The sequence below is a fragment of the Epinephelus lanceolatus genome, chromosome 16, assembly GCF_041903045.1.
Source record: "Epinephelus lanceolatus isolate andai-2023 chromosome 16, ASM4190304v1, whole genome shotgun sequence".
NCBI lineage: Eukaryota > Metazoa > Chordata > Actinopteri > Perciformes > Serranidae > Epinephelus > Epinephelus lanceolatus.
In genome coordinates, this window is record NC_135749.1 from 1,456,827 (window position 1) to 1,476,980 (window position 20,154).

General features: G+C 40.3%; 2 long non-coding RNA genes, 1 pseudogene and 3 gene segments (V, D, J or C); 2 read left to right on the forward strand and 4 right to left on the reverse strand.

The window, feature by feature from the left end:
- Positions 1-1,823: 1,823 nt before the first annotated feature.
- Positions 1,824-3,147, reverse strand: LOC144467367 (uncharacterized). Its single transcript, XR_013493610.1, has 2 exons — positions 2,227-3,147; positions 1,824-2,082 (listed from the first exon to the last, which is right to left on the reverse strand). It is a non-coding gene; the product is annotated as an uncharacterized LOC144467367 (long non-coding RNA).
- A 1,154-nt stretch (positions 3,148-4,301) lies between these two features.
- Positions 4,302-5,972, forward strand: LOC144467399 (Ig kappa-b4 chain C region pseudogene; annotated as a pseudogene). The gene is made up of 3 exons (XR_013493630.1): positions 4,302-4,310; positions 4,478-4,604; positions 5,469-5,972. The product of XR_013493630.1 is annotated as an Ig kappa-b4 chain C region pseudogene (transcript).
- Positions 5,973-6,729: 757 nt separating this feature from the next.
- Positions 6,730-7,948, reverse strand: LOC144467357 (immunoglobulin kappa variable 6D-21-like). The segment is given in 2 exon segments: positions 6,730-7,452; positions 7,672-7,948. Coding segments are annotated over 2 exon segments (360 nt in total).
- Positions 7,949-12,184: 4,236 nt separating this feature from the next.
- Positions 12,185-13,051, reverse strand: LOC144467364 (uncharacterized). The gene is made up of 2 exons (XR_013493607.1): positions 12,757-13,051; positions 12,185-12,649 (listed from the first exon to the last, which is right to left on the reverse strand). It is a non-coding gene; the product is annotated as an uncharacterized LOC144467364 (long non-coding RNA).
- Positions 13,052-13,212: 161 nt separating this feature from the next.
- On the forward strand, positions 13,213-15,128 carry LOC144467343 (Ig kappa-b4 chain C region-like). The segment is given in 2 exon segments: positions 13,213-13,396; positions 14,639-15,128. Coding segments are annotated over 2 exon segments (513 nt in total).
- A 1,087-nt stretch (positions 15,129-16,215) lies between these two features.
- Positions 16,216-16,919, reverse strand: LOC144467351 (immunoglobulin kappa variable 3-20-like). The segment is given in 2 exon segments: positions 16,216-16,541; positions 16,761-16,919. Coding segments are annotated over 2 exon segments (360 nt in total).
- Positions 16,920-20,154: the final 3,235 nt, after the last annotated feature.

Genomic DNA, 20,154 nt, shown 5'->3' on the forward strand with positions numbered 1-20,154 from the left:
CCATTCATTGCAGTCTGTGTTTTATTAGAACCATATGAGATCAGTACAATTATGAGTTTGTATCTCTGGTGGAATTCACTCACATTTTAGTGTGCCATCAGCTTATTAATAGCATTTTAACCTAAACAAAGAAAAGTGTAAAATTTCCAGAAAGGTAAGTGTCGCTTTAACCCTATGGGCTCTAGGCATTTTGGGGCTATTTTTACTGCCTTTACTTTTAAGCTCATATCACAGTCATTATAAAGGCTACATACACATGCTATATCATGTTTTTTTTTTTTTTCAGGACAGTCTGGGCTAAACAGATTTGCCATCATTTCATGTCCTTCTATGTGCCTGTTTTTTAATTTAATTTTATATCATTGAAAAAAACAAATCCATGTTACTAAATTCTTACATTTTTACATGTATCTCACCATAGACAGTTGGAAGTTGACATATTCTGCCATATATGAAGAGGGGAGACTCTCTGGAATCTGGCAATATAAGAACCATGATGCTGGGACATTCTGTCACTTCACAGCTGTCCAAAACATGTGGTTTGTGCCAGGCGGACATGATTGACAGTATTTTTTCATTATTGCAAGAAATTCCATTGACTCATTCACAAGTCAAAAATGTGTTTTATCTGAAAGAAACATGCAATATTTACATCTAAGATCATAGAAAAACAGTCAACCAAGTGCAATGATGTCCTCCAAGATAATATTTGCCACTTTGTTTGCAGTAAACAAAGTTTGTTGTTGTTTTTCAGTTTCAGGTATATATTGGGGGGACATTTTGGGCATTGGTGGGGGGGCACGTGTCCCCCTCAATGTATATGGTGACTAAGGCCCTGTCAGCATGCATAATTAGGCTGCAGTTGTCTGGGTGCGCAAAGGTGAAGTGGCTGGTCTTGTCATACAAAGTTTGATGGAGTGTCAACTGGACAATATGGAGATATTTGCATCTTGAAAGCCGGACTACAAATGTGGATAGACAGGGAGAAACACACGCAAGCCTAAGACGTGGTAAGATACGATATTCCTCACTATATGAAGTGACTGATAACAAGATCTGTATAATGGGTTGTAAAGAAATTCGTCAGGTTTTTATTTTGTAGACAATTGATCTGTATTTATAGCGTGATGGGATGACAGCACAATGATGTGTGGTATCACTGGAAAGCTCTGCTCCTGCGCTTTCACGTGATATGCGTGGTATTTCTGTGCAACCCTGCATTGGCAAGTAATCCATCCAAGAGTAATGTGTGTGCAAAGCTGTATGAAAGCTCTGTTATACATCATTTTAGTGTAAATTTATCTTTTTTTTCGCTGTGAAAACATTGGATTACCGACAAGTGCTTGGCCTTGTCGGAAAGCTACAATTCCGCTATTTCACGTGATATGCGTGGCTTCTTGCTATGACGCACAGTCGCGGAGAAAATCAATAGAGAAGAACAGGTGTGAATTTGGATGCACTATGCGTCGTTCGGGCCCATAGGTCAAGAAAATCTGAATCTGATTGTCAAACAGTCGATTTGAAATGTCCCTCAGACTTCTGTCTCAATAAATCAGTGCAAATAGGAGCTACACTTTTTCTTGTCATGTGTGTGTGCTACCAGTGTTTGGACTGAATTCATTCATTCATCCTTGAGTGCATGGAGACAAACTGGGTGATATGTGGTAAATGATAAAGATGAGTGGGGAAAAGGAAATCTGAAAAATCCAGTGCTAGTAGAGAATCTTACAAATATGGGGAAAGCTGATCTACTGAGTAAAAAGTTTGCTACTGCAGGACGTCATTTAGAGGAAATTCATAAAGACTGAAAAGACAAAATGGGCTACAGATCCAAACAAAACACTATTTATTGAACTTCTGTGTCAGTGTACAATTTATGCAGACAATACTGTCTTTATCTCCCGTAACTGTCTGGCAACCTCGTTAATTGACTGGATTGTTTCTCTCTGGATCTGCAGGACTGACTCGGTGAGGACACGTCAGCTGCTGCTGGATGGATGGATGACACGCACGAGGTGCAGGGCAGACGCTGGGCGCACTCTACTGAGCTCCATCACCACCGAGCTCACTGAACACCAGGGACTGCAAGAAAAAAAATAAATTTTCATTTTGAATAAAGTCAGTTGTTTTGGATAACGTCTACATTGTGTTTGTACATACGTGTTCAAACACAACTTCAGTGCACGTGGTTTACTCATTTCAAACAAGAGGATATAAGTTATGAACCTGAATCATTTGGTGCATCAGCCATATCTGTGTCCCCCTCTGCCTCTGTGCCCACTCCACTCAGGAGAGATTCACTGATGATCCCTGCCAGTTTCTCATCCAGGGGGGTGAGCTCAGGTGTCCCCTTTCCTCTGCCATGGCGCACACACTCTGCCTGTGTAAGGCGATGTGCTTTTCAGCCTCCACCTTAATATCACACCACTTCTTCTTCTTGACTTCTGACACAGTCTGAGGCAGCAGCATTTACAGCACCAGCCACCAGCTGCCACTCCACTGCATTTTTAGCCTCAGTAATGCCCATATTGAGTCCAACAAATAACATTTTCTTTCTGTTATCAACCTCCCCAACAAAGAACTTCACCTTCACATTGTGTGAAATTTAGTTTTTTTACTTTTTCTTGCTGCATTTGCCGTGCTCTTCCTCTTGTGGTTTGTGTTTATGAATATTGAATCAGAGTGTTTCACTGGCCATTTACAGACACCTACATGTGGGGCAAGAGGCTCGCTCTCCTGTGCCAAATCTTGAGTAGATTGTGATTTATAAAGGGGAACAGGTGTGGGATGTGTGTGTGCGCTCTGTTGAATAAATCAGGATATCTTTGCGCATACGCACTTGCTGTGCTTTGTTTGTACAGTGCCTTTAGTCACCTTTCCTGCACACAGTTTTATAAATGAGGCCCCTGATCAGCAACTGAAGGAAGGGCTGCAGAATTTATTTGCTAAATTAAGGACATCATCAGCAAATTAGATTTCTTTTTTTTTTGCTTTGTTTTGGTGTAAATGAAATGATGCCACATATGTTCAGTGTGTGTGTGTGTGTGTGTGTCCTCAGTGAAGTGTATCAGTCTCTGCAGTAGCTTCCAGCTGCAGCAGTCACTTCAGTTTCTGTTCAGTCTGACTGAGGGAGGTTTTTGTACGACGTTTTTTCACTGTGTGAACACACCCTGACTGTTGATGACATGATAACTCTGACAGTAGTAAACTGCTGCATCTTCAGCCTGAACTCCACTGATGGTCAGAGTGAAGTCAGAGTTTGATCCACTGCCTGAAAAACGACTTGGAATCCCTGATGCTCGACTGCTAGTTTGGTAAATGAGCAGTTTAGGAGTTTCTCCATCTCTCTGTTGGTACCAGGCTAAACATGGTGGTGAGCAAGGAACACTCTGACTGGTCCTACAGCTGATGGAGACGGAGCCTCCCAGAGCAGAGCTCACTGCTCCAGGCTGAGTCACTGTGACCTGACCTCTGGACTCTGAGGATACAGACACAAAAACATAAAGCAGCGTCATGGTTTTGTGGTCTTCATTTCAGAGGGACGGATGTTGATAGAGGAGAGGAGTTTGATTCTCTGGACTTTACCTGTGAAGCAGCAGCAGAGGAGAGTCCAGATGAGGACGGAGGTCAAAGTCATGTTTTTGATGAAGAGGAGGATTTCTGTGGCTTCTGTTGTCATGAAGGACAGCTGTCAGTCATCCAGTGTTCAACTCTCAGGACTATAAACTCTCCCAGAGCACTGGAGCATGGTGCTGCTGATGCAAAGTGGCTCTCTATGGAAATGCTCTGACTGACTCCAACAGGGACTTGGATTACTCTGATGATGCTGTTTATCAATGGATCAATACATTTATCAGAGGATTGATCAGGAATGTGTCACTCATCATTTACATGTGGATTTGCTTTGATGACTGCAGAAAGATTTTCGTTCACAACGTCTTCTGTCTGATTTTATTTAATGTGAGAGGGATCAATTTTACTTTCAGACAAATTTAACAATAAAGATGTAAAAATGTGATTAATTCTGAAACATTGTGACACTGTTTGATAACTATAATGTTAAATAGTAAATTCTTTTCAAAAGAGGAAGTGTTGTTGTTGAGTTTGTTGTGTTCAAAGTCAGAGAGCCGTGTCTCTGTACAGTCAGAGGTTTTTGTACGACGACTCAATCAGTTTGTATCACTGTGGTTGACTTTTGGTGGAGGAACCAGACTGGATGTTGGAAGTAAGTTCAATCTTTAACACATTTTATTGAGTTACAGGAAACATTTTCTTTTTTGCGTCTGTTACTTGTCAAGAAAATGAAATTGGTGGTTTTACATTTCAACTTGTAATTCTTGGCCAGCTGTTGTGTATCAAACAAAGTTCACTTTGTTTTTCAAATGAAATGATAAATATAACTACCATAATAACTCAGTGGAGCAGAGAGTCATGTGTTTCAATTTTTAGCTTAAAGTTGGAATTTGAGGACTTGTAGTTGAAGTTTTGTCAGACAAAGTCAGAGAGCCGTGTCTCTGTACAGTCAGAGGTTTTTGTACGACGACTCAATCAGTTTGTATCACTGTGGTACACGTTCGGTGGAGGAACCAGACTGGATGTTGGAAGTAAGTTTCTGTACAAATATTAAATCAGTTAAGGTTTTAATTTCAGTGTCTGAATATTTGTAGTAGATATAAGTTTCCATTGGACTGATCTAAATCACTTTCATTGTTCATTTCTCCTCTTTAACCTTGAAGTTGAACTCAAAGCAGTTTTACTGAACTTCTCTTTAAACATTCAGTTGAATTTGTGAAATGTGAACAACTTAAACTGTAGGAAAGATTAAAGAACAACACTCATACTTCATACATGTTTTAAATTCAGCCTTTAAAACTGTTTTGAAGTTGAGTTGAAATGATTTCAAACCCTGAGAATGAAGCAGAAATGCTGCCAAATCTCTCATCTTGTAAAATGGCTCAAATTGTCTTTTAACCTCAGTTTGAAATAATGTTGACTCTTCTCTGATGCTATTTGTATTTTTCAATCTGTCTGATGAACAATTTAAATTTGGTGGTGAGTTATTTTTGGCTGATAATGTCCTTTAACAGTGGATCTGATTGACTTTTGTCCTGTTGAGAGTTTGGACAGTAAATATGTTGTATAAATGTACCAGGACTTTGAACTAAAGAATATATGAGTGAAAATATATTCAGTGTTGATAATGAAGCTGTGATTCTTTTATTTCCAGTGTAGTTTGATATCTCTCAGGTCATATGAGGACTCTTTCTGTGCTGATATGCATGAGAGGTTTCTGAAAGGGAAGTGAAACAATGTGTGAGTGAGTGAGTGACTGGTGGAGCAGAAAAAGCATCTGACAGAAACTCCTTCAAGGAGAAAATCCACTCTCACACACTAAAGGTGTCCAAGTGTCTGGTGTTTGATTGACAGCTGTGTGGTCCCTGTCCTCTAAGCTGATTGGTGTCTCCTAGGTGATGTCCGTCCCACCCTGACGGTGCTGCCCCCCTCCAGAGAGGAGCTGCAGCAGGGGAAGGCCACGCTCATGTGCCTGGCCAACAAGGGCTTCCCCTCAGACTGGAGTCTGGCCTGGAAGGTGGACGGCAGCAGCAGCAGCAGCAGCAGCTGGGAGGAGAGCAGGAGCCCCGGGGTGCTGGAGAAGGACGGCCACTACAGCTGGAGCAGCACCCTGAGGCTCCCTGCAGACCAGTGGGGGAAGGTGGGCTCTGTGACCTGTGAGGCCACCCAGGGCTCCCAGACTCCGCTCTCAGAGACACTGAGGAGAGACCAGTGTTCCCAGTCCTGACCTGACTCACTGGGACTCTGCTACTGGTTTTACTCTGCTACTGCTCTCACTCTGCACTCTGGAACTATCTCTGTCTTTCATTTGACATCTTTCAATAGCAATATTTACCAGCTTGTTGCAATGTTTCAATATTATTTCACTGTTTCCACATAATAAAGACGTGTTCATCAAATCACTTGTTTTCATCTTTATTATTATCAAAGTGTCTGAATGATTTTCTCTTCATAGTAACAGTAACTTTATTAAATCCAGAGGAAAAATAAGCTGATAAAGATCCTGTAAGTTCTCTGTGATGAATTCAGAAAGAAAGTTTCAGAATATATGATATAGGTCTATTTTTACTGAACATTTTAAGAGTTCATAAACTCAGACAAAACTCCTCATTATTGTTTGATTAGTACAAACAGTGATGGTAGTAGTATAAGTCCATCATCTGTTGTCACAATGGATATGAATGCCTTCATGACTGTAAAACTTATTCTGCTATAGTCATTACAGATTTGTCTGTAATAATAAACCTTTGGAACAAAACCCATGGTAGGAACATTTCAATGATACATCATCCAATCAGCTCTCATTACTGAAGTGTCTTTATAGTAAGGACTGTAATATTGTAATTACTTCAGGCGTCTCCAAAGAACATGCATTATTATTTGAATTAATCTACAAAAGTCAGAAAAGTGTTTGTTAAATCTGAAATAAATAGCAGTACATCGTCTGCATAGAGAGAAATAAAATGAGTTTGATCTACAAATTTAAACTGGGAAATATTTACATCCTGTTTCTGCTGAAGAACCACAAAGAGAAATAAAGAGATGACAAAAGAACATAATTAAAATGTGACTGATTTACATACTCCATAAATTGTTTTTGTTGTTAATTATGAATACATATTTTTGTTGGAATACAAAACACACAAAATGGCTGAATTATGTAATACGCATAACTAGTAATTAAACAACATGAAAAAAATTATTGAGATTAAATATTGTAATTTATTTAAATAATCAATTTGTTCAAGATCCAATGAAAATTTAAAATAAATAATATTTACAGTTTTAGTGTTCATGTGTTATCATACTCTATTAATTAAACTTATCAAAGGATTGAAATTATTCTTCAACAGAGTTTAGCTTTGATGTGCAGCAGAATGTTAAAACCCTGAATAAATAAAATATACATAGTGTTTTATATACAGTATATTTAGATTATAAATGTTGTACGTGATTCATTCTTAACTGCATTTTTTGTTCTGAGTAAAACTTGTGTTGTTTTAGTTTCAGTGCAGCTGTTGTGTCAGATCAGTTCCTCTCCAGCTGAGGGAGGTTTTTGTACGACGCTGTATCACTGTGTGAACGGGAAGCTGCCACTCTGCTGACAGTAGTAAACTCCTGAATCTTCAGCCTGAACTCCTCTGATGGTCAGAGTGAAGTCAGTTGCAGATCCACTTCCACTAAAACGATGTGAAACTCCAGACTGACGGCCTGTAGCTAGATAAATCAGGAGTTTAGGAGCTTCTCCAGGTTTCTGAAGGTACCAGTGGAGCCAGTTATTTACACTTGTGCTGGTTTTACACGTGATGGAAACAGTTTGTCCTGGAGCAACAGACTGAGATCCAGGAGACTGAGTCAGGATGATTTCTCCTGATGAATCTGAAAACATGACAAAGAGGAGAAGGGTTATTGAGACAGATCCAGCTTGGAGAAAGATGATCGACATCCAAACAGAAGAGTCTCATTTCTTTAACATGGAGAATAGATGGAAGAAGGTAAATGCTGCTTGTTTCAGTGTTTCTCCATCAGAGCAGAACATCATTGTGGTGAACCTGGTTGCATCCTGAAGCAAAGTTTTCAGACAGAAGAGAGTCTCACCCTGAACAAGGAGCCCCAGGGTGGCCAGCAGTAGAATCAGTGACATCATCATTGTGCTGCCGGCGTGTCAGTGGCTGTGAAAGGCCTGGACAGCCACTGATCAACACTGGCCTCTTAACGGCTGGGAGCAGAGAGGCAGGACACATATGCAAACACACAGAGTCAGTCAACTGGAGCTGTCCTCAACATATCAGGCTGTTTCCTCTTCACTACTGGGAGTATTGCCCCTAATATCTACATGGTAGTATGGCCTTTTTGACAATGATTTATTTTATGTCCTCCAAGCTGATAGTAAAGCAGATATAACTCTGTTATGGGACATTTTATGCCTCATTAAACTGAACCTTTGAAATATTTAATCAAGATTCAAACTTTGTGGAGCGTCGGTGGCTTAGTGGATAGAGATCCATAGCGCCCTATGTATAAGGCTGTTGCTGCAGCAGCCCGGGTTCGACTCCAGCTTGTGGCCCTTTGCTGCATGTCATTCCCTCTCTCTCTCCCCTTTTCACACTTGACTTTCCTAACAATTAAAGGCAAAACTGCCCAAAAAAATATCTAAAAAAAAAAAGAAAAAAAGATTCATACTTTGTTTTGGTTGACAACAATGTATAAAGAGTGATGTGAAAGGTCCCAGTCTATAAAAAGATTTATATGTAAATGCAGATGGTTTTTGAATTAAGTCTACAGTAATTCATATACTGTTTACACAGTGGATCTAATGCTGAAATAACAGAGGTAAAAAAAAAAAGACAAATAGATCCTAAAAAGACAGGAAGATATGTTCATCAAGTAAGACATGAGAAGATGATTCCAAATTTCTAAAATACATTTTGATTCTCTTATGTAATGAAAATATTTTGTTTAAACTACTTTATCTCAGTTCAGTGGAATGTGGATTCAAAACTAAATACTTGATGTACATTTAAAATGTGGTTGAAAGAAGTCAGACAAGCTGCACAATGTTCTGATCTGACTGATAACTTTAAACACAGATTAGATATTGTGATTTACACAACAGTTAGTTCCGACCGAGTAATTTGATTGGACGAGAAGCATTCCATCAATCTATCAATCAATTTTATTTATAAAGCCCAATATCACAACATTAATGAAAGTAATAATATTATAATTAATAATAATATATTAATATCTGATAGTATACATATGTGACAATAATCATATGTATACAATAACAGTAGAAGTATGACTAATGATAACAGCAGCAGCAGGAGGCATCTGGCAGGCTGTCCAGGCACCGCTGTGACATGAGTTAACCTGAGAGACAGTGGAGCACAAAGGCTCCGGAGAAGAAGCCGAGTTAGTGACATGCAGTAACAAGACATGAGAGAGAGAGAGAGAGAGAGAGAGGGAGAGAGAGAGAAGGAGAGAAGGTGCCCGGTGTATTATAGGGGGTCCTCCGGCAGACTAGGCCTAAGTCAGCCTAACTAGGGGCTGGTACAGGGCAAGCCTGAGCCAGCCCTAACTATAAGTTTTATCAAAGAGGAAAGTCTTAAGTCTAGTCTTAAATGTGGAGACGGTGTCTGCCTCCCGGACCGTAACAGGAAGATGATTCCACAGGAGAGGAGCCTGATAGCTGAAGGCTCTGGCTCCTGATCTACTTTTGGAGACTTTAGGGACCACGAGTAACCCTGCGTTCTCAGAGCGCAGTGTTCTGGTGGGATAATATGGCACTATGAGCTCTCTAAGATATGATGGAGCTTGACCATTTAGAGCTTTATAAGTTAACAGTAGGATTTTAAATTCAATTCTGGATTTTACAGGGAGCCAGTGCAGAGAAGCTAAAACAGGAGAAATATGATCTTGTTTCTTAGTTCCTGTTAGTACACGTGCTGCTGCATTCTGAATTAGCTGGAGAGTTTTTAAGGACTTACTAGAGCTACCTGATAATAGAGAGTTACAGTAATCCAGCCTTGAGATATCAAAAGCGTGGACCAATTTTTCTGCATCTTTTTGGGTCAGGATAGGCCTAATTTTCGCAATATTACGCAGATGAAAAAAATGCAGTCCGTGAGGTCTGTTTTAAATGAGAATTAAAAGACAAATCTTGATCAAATGTTACTCCAAGGTTTCTTTTTTTTTTCCTCCTACTTGTCTGCATTGGTCTTCATAGCTTAGCGCCACTAAAGGGTGTAAGCTTCTTGTGAAGACTGATGCACTGTTAATCTTGCAGTCAAGTATTTTATACCCATAATGCGTGGTTGTGACCGTCACCCACCCTCCCTGGAGACTAGCCTAACAGCCTTTATTGGAAAAACTTCCTAATATGAGCCAGAGAGGGCCGTGATACACCAAAGCGTGTCAAGGGGAAAGTAAGGAAACAAGCAAGGGGGAGGGGGCAGGTGCTTAAGTCCTGAGTTATATAGCACCAGTGCATGCGGAGAAGAAGGAGGAAAAACAAACAAACAAATAATCAAACAAACAAAAAAAAAACAGGGGAGAAACAGGCAGTGTAGCTGATATATTGTGGCCTTGAGGTGGTTGTGCTCCATGCAGATTATCAAAAATAAACATATACATGTCTACTATACTGTACTGAAAAACAAAAACAAAAGAGAAGTCTATATTGACCACCAAAAATGTGAGAGTCTAGGTGGAGGGGGAAAGCCCGATTGTAGAGAAGAGTTGCCAGCGCGGTGTGGTAGGTTTGAGAAGCAAGTGGGCCCCTTTGGAGTGATCCCATCGGTTCTTTGCGATGCGTCACGGAGCTGAAGTATCGAACATGCATGCGTGTATTTGAACCCTCCCAATGTGTTTATGAAAACCATCACCAGGGTCCAGGGCCAGCCCTGCGGGGGAAGGGGGGTGGTATGGCACCCCAAGACCGCAGGAGCGCCCAGACCCCAAGACCAGGGAGCCGCAGAGGCCGCAGGACACCACGCAGGCCCAAGGACCCTACTCCGAGATTTCTTACGGTAGTGCTAGAGGCCAGAGCAATGCCATCTAGAGAAACTATGTCATCAGATAAAGAGTCTCTGAGTTGTTTGGGGCCAAGAACAATAACTTCAGTTTTGTGTGAATTTAACAGGAAATTGGTGCTCATCCAAGTTTTTATGTCTTTAAGGCAGTTATGGAGTTTAGTTAATTGATTACTTTCTTCTGGCTTCATCCATAAATACAACTGAGTATCATCCGCATAACAATGGAAATTTATAGAATGAATATATATATGAATGCACCCACACAGTGTTTGCATGCTCTGGACTCTGTGCATCAGGATGCACTGAGATTCATAACCAACTGTAGGCCCCAAACTCATCACTGTATCCTGCAGGCTTGGGTTGGCTGGCTCTCTTTAAAATTTCATAGACTGTTTCATCGGCATTTTCTTGTTACAGAGTTACTCTTGGCTGACTTCCAGCATATTTATGCCTGTACATTAAGCAAAAAAACTGAAAATGGCCCTGCTCAGCATGTTTTTATTGTCTGTACCTTGGGTTCGTATAGAGTTTGGTAAGTGGGCATTTATATCTGCAGCTCCTTATACGTGGAATCTTCTGCAGAAGGACTTAAAGCTGCACTCATTGGTTCTTTGCAGCCATTTCAAAACACTGTTGCAGGATTTTTGTACACAATCTTCTATATTCCAATGTCGAGTGTGTCCTAGCTGGTCTTTGTAATCATGTGTAGTTGCTGTTTTTGTGTTTTTATGCTTCACTTCTCGTATACATTAACATATTTTTTGGCTTTTCTTTGTAGTAATCCTATTTTGTGTTTTATATTGCTTGTTTTAGAGCTGTTCATTTTCACCCTTTATTTTTGTTCTGTGTTGTCTGTCTGTAACTTGTGTTGCTGCCTGTCTCTGCCAGGACACTCTTGGAAAAGAGATGTTTAATCTCCAGAACTTTTTCTGGTTTAATAAATCTACAAAAAATAAATCTACTGATACTAAAAATGTTGTGTGTGCCCGATAGACTTTTTTGTCTGTTGTTGATTCGAAATTGATGGATGAACCTCTCATCCACATTTAAGTACAAATATTGTCCTTCAGGTTTACAAAGAACCTCCTCCCCTGGACTTTTTAAATGTTCAGTAAAGTTCACACTGATTTCAGGAAGTATCATCCTTTAACAAAACTCCTTGTTGTGCCAAAATGATGGAATCACTGGATAATGTCCTGAGAGACTTTATTAAAGTCAGTGTTGTACTGAGCTCAGCCTAGTGTGGGGTTACAAAAGGTCATAGTAAATACCTGCTGCTACAGAATGTATGTGTACTTACATTAACTGATTAATCTTTAAGATTCATGAAGATTTAAAAATATTTCCCATAGATTCCAGGTTGTTTCTGTTGATAACGAACAATGGCCAAAGTTTGATATTATGCAGATGATACAGGGGTCTACTGTGGAGCTGCTTCTTTGACTGATACTGCTGGATCTTTAAGAATTTTTTACATGTTCAAGTAAGTAAAAACCAATTCACATTTGAAGGTTGTTTGTTTTTCCAATTCATGTCATCAGATTTCAAACAATTATACAAATGCAGCTCCTAACTTTTTCATTCACAGAAAAACCTCATTCTGGTTTATTATGGTGTTGTATCATATGTAGCTCTTCTGGTGAGGAAAACTATTTACTCACAGACTGTCATAGTAATGTGGACAGCTTTGTTTAACATTAGCAGTTTGTCTTATACCCACTGATAACAGCTAACAGTCTGCAGGCATCACATTTTCCTAACCTGGAAATATAGTTTTACAATGATTATAGGACAGGATTTTCTTAGTTCGTCAAAACTTTTCAGTTTAAAACTAACAAAACAAATTGCTGGAATCCCTGATGCTCTATTGCTAGTTACATAAATGAGCAGTTTAGGAGTTTCTCCATCTCTTTGTTGGTACCAGTGCAAGTAGCTCCCACCATGAACCCTCTGACTGGTCCTACAGCTGATGGTGACGGAGCCTTCCAGAGCAGATCTCAATGCTCCAGGCTGAGTCACTGTGACCTGACCTCTGGACTCTGAGGATACAGAGACAAAAACATAAAGCAGCGTCATGGTTTTGTGGTCTTCATTTCAGAGGGACGGATGTTGATAGAGGAGAGGAGTTTGATTCTCTGGACTTTACCTGTGAAGCAGCAGCAGAGGAGAGTCCAGATGAGGACGGAGGTCAAAGTCATGTTTTTGATGAAGAGGAGGATTTCTGTGGCTTCTGTTGTCATGAAGGACAGCTGTCAGTCATCCAGTGTTCAACTCTCAGGACTATAAACTCTCCCAGAGCACTGGAGCATGGTGCTGCTGATGCAAAGTGGCTCTCTATGGAAATGCTCTGACTGACTCCAACAGGGACTTGGATTACTCTGATGATGCTGTTTATCAATGGATCAATACATTTATCAGAGGATTGATCAGGAATGTGTCACTCATCATTTACATGTGGATTTGCTTTGATGACTGCAGAAAGATTTTCGTTCACAACGTCTTCTGTCTGGTTTCATTTAATGTGAGAGGGATCAATTTTACTTTCAGACAAATTTAACAATAAAGATGTAAAAATGTGATTAATTCTGAAACACTGTCACACTGTTTGATGACTATAATGTTAAATAGTAAATTCTTTTCAAAAGAGGAAGTGTTGTTGTTGAGTTTGTTGTGTTCAAAGTCAGAGAGCCGTGTCTCTGTACAGTCAGAGGTTTTTGTACGACGACTCAATCAGTTTGTATCACTGTGGTTGACTTTTGGTGGAGGAACCAGACTGGATGTTGGAAGTAAGTTCAATCTTTAACACATTTTATTGAGTTACAGGAAACATTTTCTTTTTTGCGTCTGTTACTTGTCAAGAAAATGAAATTGGTGGTTTTACATTTTAAATTATAATTTTTGGCCAGCTGTTGTGTATCAAACAAAGTTCACTTTGTTTTTCAAATGAAATGATAAATATAACTACCATAATAACTCAGTGGAGCAGAGAGTCATGTGTTTCAATTTTTAGATTAAAGTTGGAATTTGAGGACTTGTAGTTGAAGTTTTGTCAGACAAAGTCAGAGAGCCGTGTCTCTGTACAGTCAGAGGTTTTTGTACGACGACTCAATCAGTTTGTATCACTGTGGTACACGTTCGGTGGAGGAACCAGACTGGATGTTGGAAGTAAGTTTCTGCACAAATATTAAATCACTTAAGGTTTTAATTTCAGTGTCTGAATATTTGTAGTAGATATAAGTTTCCATTGGACTGATCTAAATCACTTTCATTGTTCATTTCTCCTCTTTAACCTTGAAGTTGAACTCAAAGCACTTTTACTGAACTTTAAACATTCAGTTGAATTTGTGAAATGTGAACAACTTAAACTGTAGGAAAGATTAAAGAACAACACTCGTACTTTATACATGTTTTAAATTCAGCCTTTAAAACTGTTTTGAAGTTGAGTTGAAATGATTTCAAACCCTGAGAATGAAGCAGAAATGCTGCCAAATCTCTCATCTTGTAAAATGGTTCAAATTGTCTTTTAACCTCAGTTTGAAATAATGTTGACTCTTCTCTGATGCTATTTGTGTTTTTCAATCTGTCTGATGAACAATTTAAATTTGGTGGTGAGTTATTTTTGGCTGATAATGTCCTTTAACAGTGGATCTGATTGACTTTTGTCCTGTTGAGAGTTTGGACAGTAAATATGTTGTATAAATGTACCAGGACTTTGAACTAAAGAATATATGAGTGAAAATATATTCAGTGTTGATAATGAAGCTGTGATTCTATTATTTCCAGTGTAGTTTGATATCTCTCAGGTCATATGAGGACTCTTTCTGTGCTGATATGCATGAGAGGTTTCTGAAAGGGAAGTGAAACAATGTGTGAGTGAGTGAGTGAGTGACTGGTGGAGCAGAAAAAGCATCTGACAGAAACTCCTTCAAGGAGAAAATCCACTCTCACACAGCAAAGGTGTCCAAGTGTCTGGTGTTTGATTGACAGCTGTGTGGTCTCTGTCCTCTAAGCTGATTGGTGTCTCCTAGGTGATGTCCGTCCCACCCTGACGGTGCTGCCCCCCTCCAGAGAGGAGCTGCAGCAGGGGAAGGCCACGCTCATGTGCCTGGCCAACAAGGGCTTCCCCTCAGACTGGAGTCTGGCCTGGAAGGTGGACGGCAGCAGCAGCAGCAGCAGCAGCAGCTGGGAGGAGAGCAGGAGCCCCGGGGTGCTGGAGAAGGACGGCCACTACAGCTGGAGCAGCACCCTGAGGCTCCCTGCAGACCAGTGGGGGAAGGTGGGCTCTGTGACCTGTGAGGCCACCCAGGGCTCCCAGACTCCGCTCTCGGAGACACTGAGGAGAGACCAGTGTTCCCAGTCCTGACCTGACTCACTGGGACTCTGCTACTGGTTTTACTCTGCACTCTGGAACTATCTCTGTCTTTCATTTGACATCTTTCAATAGCAATATTTACCAGCTTGTTGCAATGTTTCAATATTATTTCACTGTTTCCACATAATAAAGACGTGTTCATCAAATCACTTGTTTTCATCTTTATTATTCTCAAAGTGTCTGAATGATTTTCTCTTCATAGTCACAGTATACTAACAGAATATCTGATATAGGTCTATTTTTACTGAACATTTTAAGAGTTCATAAACTCAGACAAAACTCCTCATTATTGTTTGATTAGTACAAACAGTGATGGTAGTAGTATAAGTCCATCATCTGTTGTCACAATGGATATGAATGCCTTCATGACTGTAAAACTTATTCTGCTATAGTCATTACAGATTTGTCTGTAATAATAAACCTTTGGAACAAAACCCATGGTAGGAACATTTCAATGATAAATCATCCAATCAGCTCTCATTACTGAAGTGTCTTTATAGTAAGGACTGTAATATTGGAATTACTTCAGGTGTCTCCAAAGAACATGCATTATTATTTGAATTAAACTACAAAAGTCAGAAAAGTGTTTGTTAAATCTGAAATAAATAGCAGTATATTGTCTGCATAGAGAGAAATAAAATGAGTTTGATCTACAAATTAAAACTGGGAAATATTTACATCCTGTTTCTGCTGAAGAACCACAAAGAGAAATAAAGCGATGACAAAAGGACAGAATTAAAATGTGACTGATTTACATACTCCATTAATCGTTTTTGTTGTTAATTATAAAATTCATGTTTTTGCTTACATGCAAAACACATAAAATGGCTCTAATATATTCAACACAAAATTAGTTATTATTCTACATGAAAAAGAAAATGTTGAGATTAAATGTTATAATTTATTTCACTCATGAGTTTCATCAAGATCCAATGAAGATTTAAAATAAATAATATTTACAGTTTTAGTGTTCATGTGTTATCATACTCTATGAATTAAATTTATCAAAGGATTGAAATCATTCTTCAACAGAGTTTAGCTTTGATGTGCAGCAGAATGTTAAAAGTCTGATAAAATAAAATATACATAGTGTTTTATATACAGTATATTTAGATTATAAATGTTCTAAGTGAATTATTCTTAACTACATTTTTTTATTTGGAGTAAAACTTGTGTTGTTTTAGTTTCAGTGCAGCTGTTGAATCAGATCAGTTCCTCTCCAGCTGAGGGAGGTTTTTGTACGACGTTGTATCACTGTGTGAACGGGAAGCTGCCACTCTGCTGACAGTAGTAAACTCCTGAATCTTCAGCCTGAACTCCTCTGATGGTCAGAGTGAAGTCAGTCCCAGATCCACTTCCACTAAAACGATCTGAAACTCCAGACTGACGAGTTGTAGCTCTATAAATCAGGAGTTTAGGAGCTTCTCCAGGTTTCTGAAGGTACCAGTGGAGGTAGTCACTTACACTTGTACTGGTTTTACACGTGATGGAGACAGTTTGTCCTGGAGCAACAGACTGAGATCCAGGAGACTGAGTCAGGATGATTTCTCCTGATGAATCTGAAAACATGAGAAAGAGGAGAAGGGTTATTGAGACAGATCCAGCTTGGAGAAAGATGATCGACATCCAAACAGAAGAGTCTCATTTCTTTAACATGGAGAATAGATGGAAGAAGGTAAATGCTGCTTGTTTCAGTGTTTCTCCATCAGAGCAGAACATCATTGTGGTGAACCTGGTTGCATCCTGAAGCAAAGTTTTCAGACAGAAGAGAGTCTCACCCTGAACAAGGAGCCCCAGGGTGGCCAGCAGTAGAATCAGTGACATCATCATTGTGCTGCCGGCGTGTCAGTGGCTGTGAAAGGCCTGGACAGCCAAACTCAGGTGGTTGTATTGTAATTAAGCCTTTAAATTAAACAAATCTTCGTTACAGTTTCTTATCTATATAAATGTCCTCTCAGAATAAAAATACATTTCACAAGAAATATTTGGCCACGAAGGCAACATGAAAACAGCATTAGGTCACGAAATAAAACAGAAAAGATACATCGGCCAAGACAACTTCACATGCTCCACTAAAAATCCAACACAATCTACAGTTCAGGTGCATTCACAGGTAATTGTAATTAATCATATGTTTTCTGTCTCAGTGGGTTTATGGCTCAGACCTGCATATGACGTAGACTACAATGCTGCTGTAGAGTAAAGTTAGTAACAGCAATACTGTGAGAGTATTGTAGAGTTTAAAGGGATAGTGCACCCAAAAATGAAAATTCAGCCATTATCTACTCACCCATATGCCGACGGAGGCTCAGGTGAAGTTTTAGAGTCCTCACATCCCTTGTGGAGATCGGCGGGGGCAGCAGCTAGCACACCTAATGGCAGACGGTGCACCAGACTAACGTCTAAGAACACAAAATTGAATCCACATAGTATCTCCATACTGCTCATCCGTAGTGATCCAAGTGTGCTGCAGCCCCGACATAAAAAGTTGTTTCAAACTCTGTTTTTAGCCTCATTGTAGCCTGTAGCTCTGACTGCTTCTCTGTGCTCCGCGCTCACGTGTGTGCGCTTGCGTGCGACCAGCGAAAGCATGAGCTTTGCTCACCCGTGTTTACATCACGTTACACGTGCACCGCAGGGGGAGACAACAGTAACCACAGAGCTAAAAGATCATTTGCACTACGGTCTTTTAGCAAAGGACAGCCCAACATGTCTGAAGACTTTGAAACTGAGGAGGAACAGCATTTCTTTGTTGAGCCGTATTTGTTTGAGCCCGAGTATACGCACGGAACTCAGGCTACTGGACGAAGCAGCCGCCGCAGCTCATGAGCCTCAGCCAGCCGCAGAATACCGGAGTCGAGCACTGGAAACCTGGTGGTGTAGTTGTTTCAAATGCAAAGCAATGCCAACGGATGAGGAAAGTCTTTGCTGCTCAGACTGGGAATTGGCGATGCCTGCACTTGAGAATCTGGACATCAGTACTGACGAGACTGCTGCTCTTCAGAGACCGTGCATCACCGATCACCCTGAGCGCGCACACGTGAGCGCGGAGCACAGAGAAGCAGTCAGAGCTACAGGCTACAGTGAGGCTAAAAACAGAGTTCATATGATGTTTACTGAAACAACTTTTTATGTCGGGGCTGCAGCACACTTGGATCACTATGGATGAGCAGTATGGAGATACTATGTGGATTCAATTTTGTGTTCTTGGACGTTAGTCTGGTGCACCGTCTGCCATTAGGTGTGCTAGCTGCTGCCCCCGCCGATCTCCACAAGGGATGTGAGGACTCTAAAACTTCACCAGGGCCTCCATCGGCATATGTGTGAGTAGATAATGGCTGAATTTTCATTTTTGGGTGCACTATCCCTTTAAGCTACAGTTTATCAGTAAATAATTGCTACGGCTCTTCAAGAATCAAAAACATTTTCAGTTTCTCTGACTTCATTCATTTGTAGGACATCAGTAACAGGAAAATGCATCAGATCTAAAATGACAACATTACACATCCAGCAGGATTTGAGGAGAAACTTTCTTATTTATGTGTCGGCAGGCACAAGTTTGTGTTGTTATTAATAATTTATTTCTTTCATCAAATATTGTCCTTTGAGGAGAAAAATCATTTGGTGCCTGTTCAGCCATTTAAAACAACACACGTATTTTAAAACACGCGTGTCAGATGCAGTCAGGGTGTTTGAACCTTCTATTCAGGTCGGGTGAGGCTGAGCTCAGGTCCCCTTCACATCTGACCTTTGATTTTTTCAATGTAATTTTTGCCTGTCAGGTTTGGGCAGGATTAACACCGGTCTGATAATGATTGGGTCCAACATTCTGGACATGTGAAAACATCCACCACATGTTTTTGGATCCAATGTTCTGCCTTCAGACAGCCACAGTTTGCTCAGAGACGTGGAGCTTCTGTGTCCTGAGAATTTAATTCAATGTGGAGACATTTGTTTTTTATCACATTGTGAATTTGGTGTGTGTGTGTGTGTGTGTGTGTGTGTGTGTGTTCTCAGTGAAGTGTATCAGTCTCTGCAGTAGCTTCCAGCTGCAGCAGTCACTTCAGTTTCTGTTCAGTCTGACTGAGGGAGGTTTTTGTACGACGCTTTTTCACTGTGTGAACACATCCTGACTGTTGATCTCATGATAACTCTGACAGTAGTAAACTGCTGCATCTTCAGCCTGAACTCCACTGATGGTCAGAGTGAAGTCAGAGTTTGATCCACTGCCTGAAAAACGATCTGGAATCCCTGATGCTCGACTGCTAGTTGCATAAATAAGCAGTTTAGGAGTTTCTCCATCTCTCTGTTGGTACCAGGCCAAGTAGCTCCCACCATAAACCCTCTGACTGGTCCTACAGCTGATGGTGACGGAGCCTCCCAGAGCAGATCTCAATGCTCCAGGCTGAGTCACTGTGACCTGACCTCTGGACTCTGAGGATACAGAGACAAAAACATAAAGCAGCGTCATGGTTTTGTGGTCTTCATTTCAGAGCGACTGATGTTGATAGAGGAGAGGAGTTTGATTCTCTGGACTTTACCTGTGAAGCAGCAGCAGAGGAGAGTCCAGATGAGGACGGAGGTCAAAGTCATGTTTTTGATGAAGAGGAGGATTTCTGTGGCTTCTGTTGTCATGAAGGACAGCTGTCAGTCATCCAGTGTTCAACTCTCAGGACTATAAACTCTCCCAGAGCACTGGAGCATGGTGCTGCTGATGCAAAGTGGCTCTCTATGGAAATGCTCTGACTGACTCCAACAGGGACTTGGATTACTCTGATGATGCTGTTTATCAATGGATCAATACATTTATCAGAGGATTGATCAGGAATATGTCACTCATCATTTACATGTGGATTTGCTTTGATGACTGCAGAAAGATTTTCTTTCACAACGTCTTCTGTCTGGTTTCATTTAATGTGAGAGGGATCAATTTTACTTTCAGACAAATTTAACAATAAAGATGTAAAAATGTGATTAATTCTGAAACATTGTGACACTGTTTGATAACTATAATGTTAAATAGTAAATTCTTTTCAAAAGAGGAAGTGTTGTTGTTGAGTTTGTTGTGTTCAAAGTCAGAGAGCCGTGTCTCTGTACAGTCAGAGGTTTTTGTACGACGACTCAATCAGTTTGTATCACTGTGGTTGACTTTTGGTGGAGGAACCAGACTGG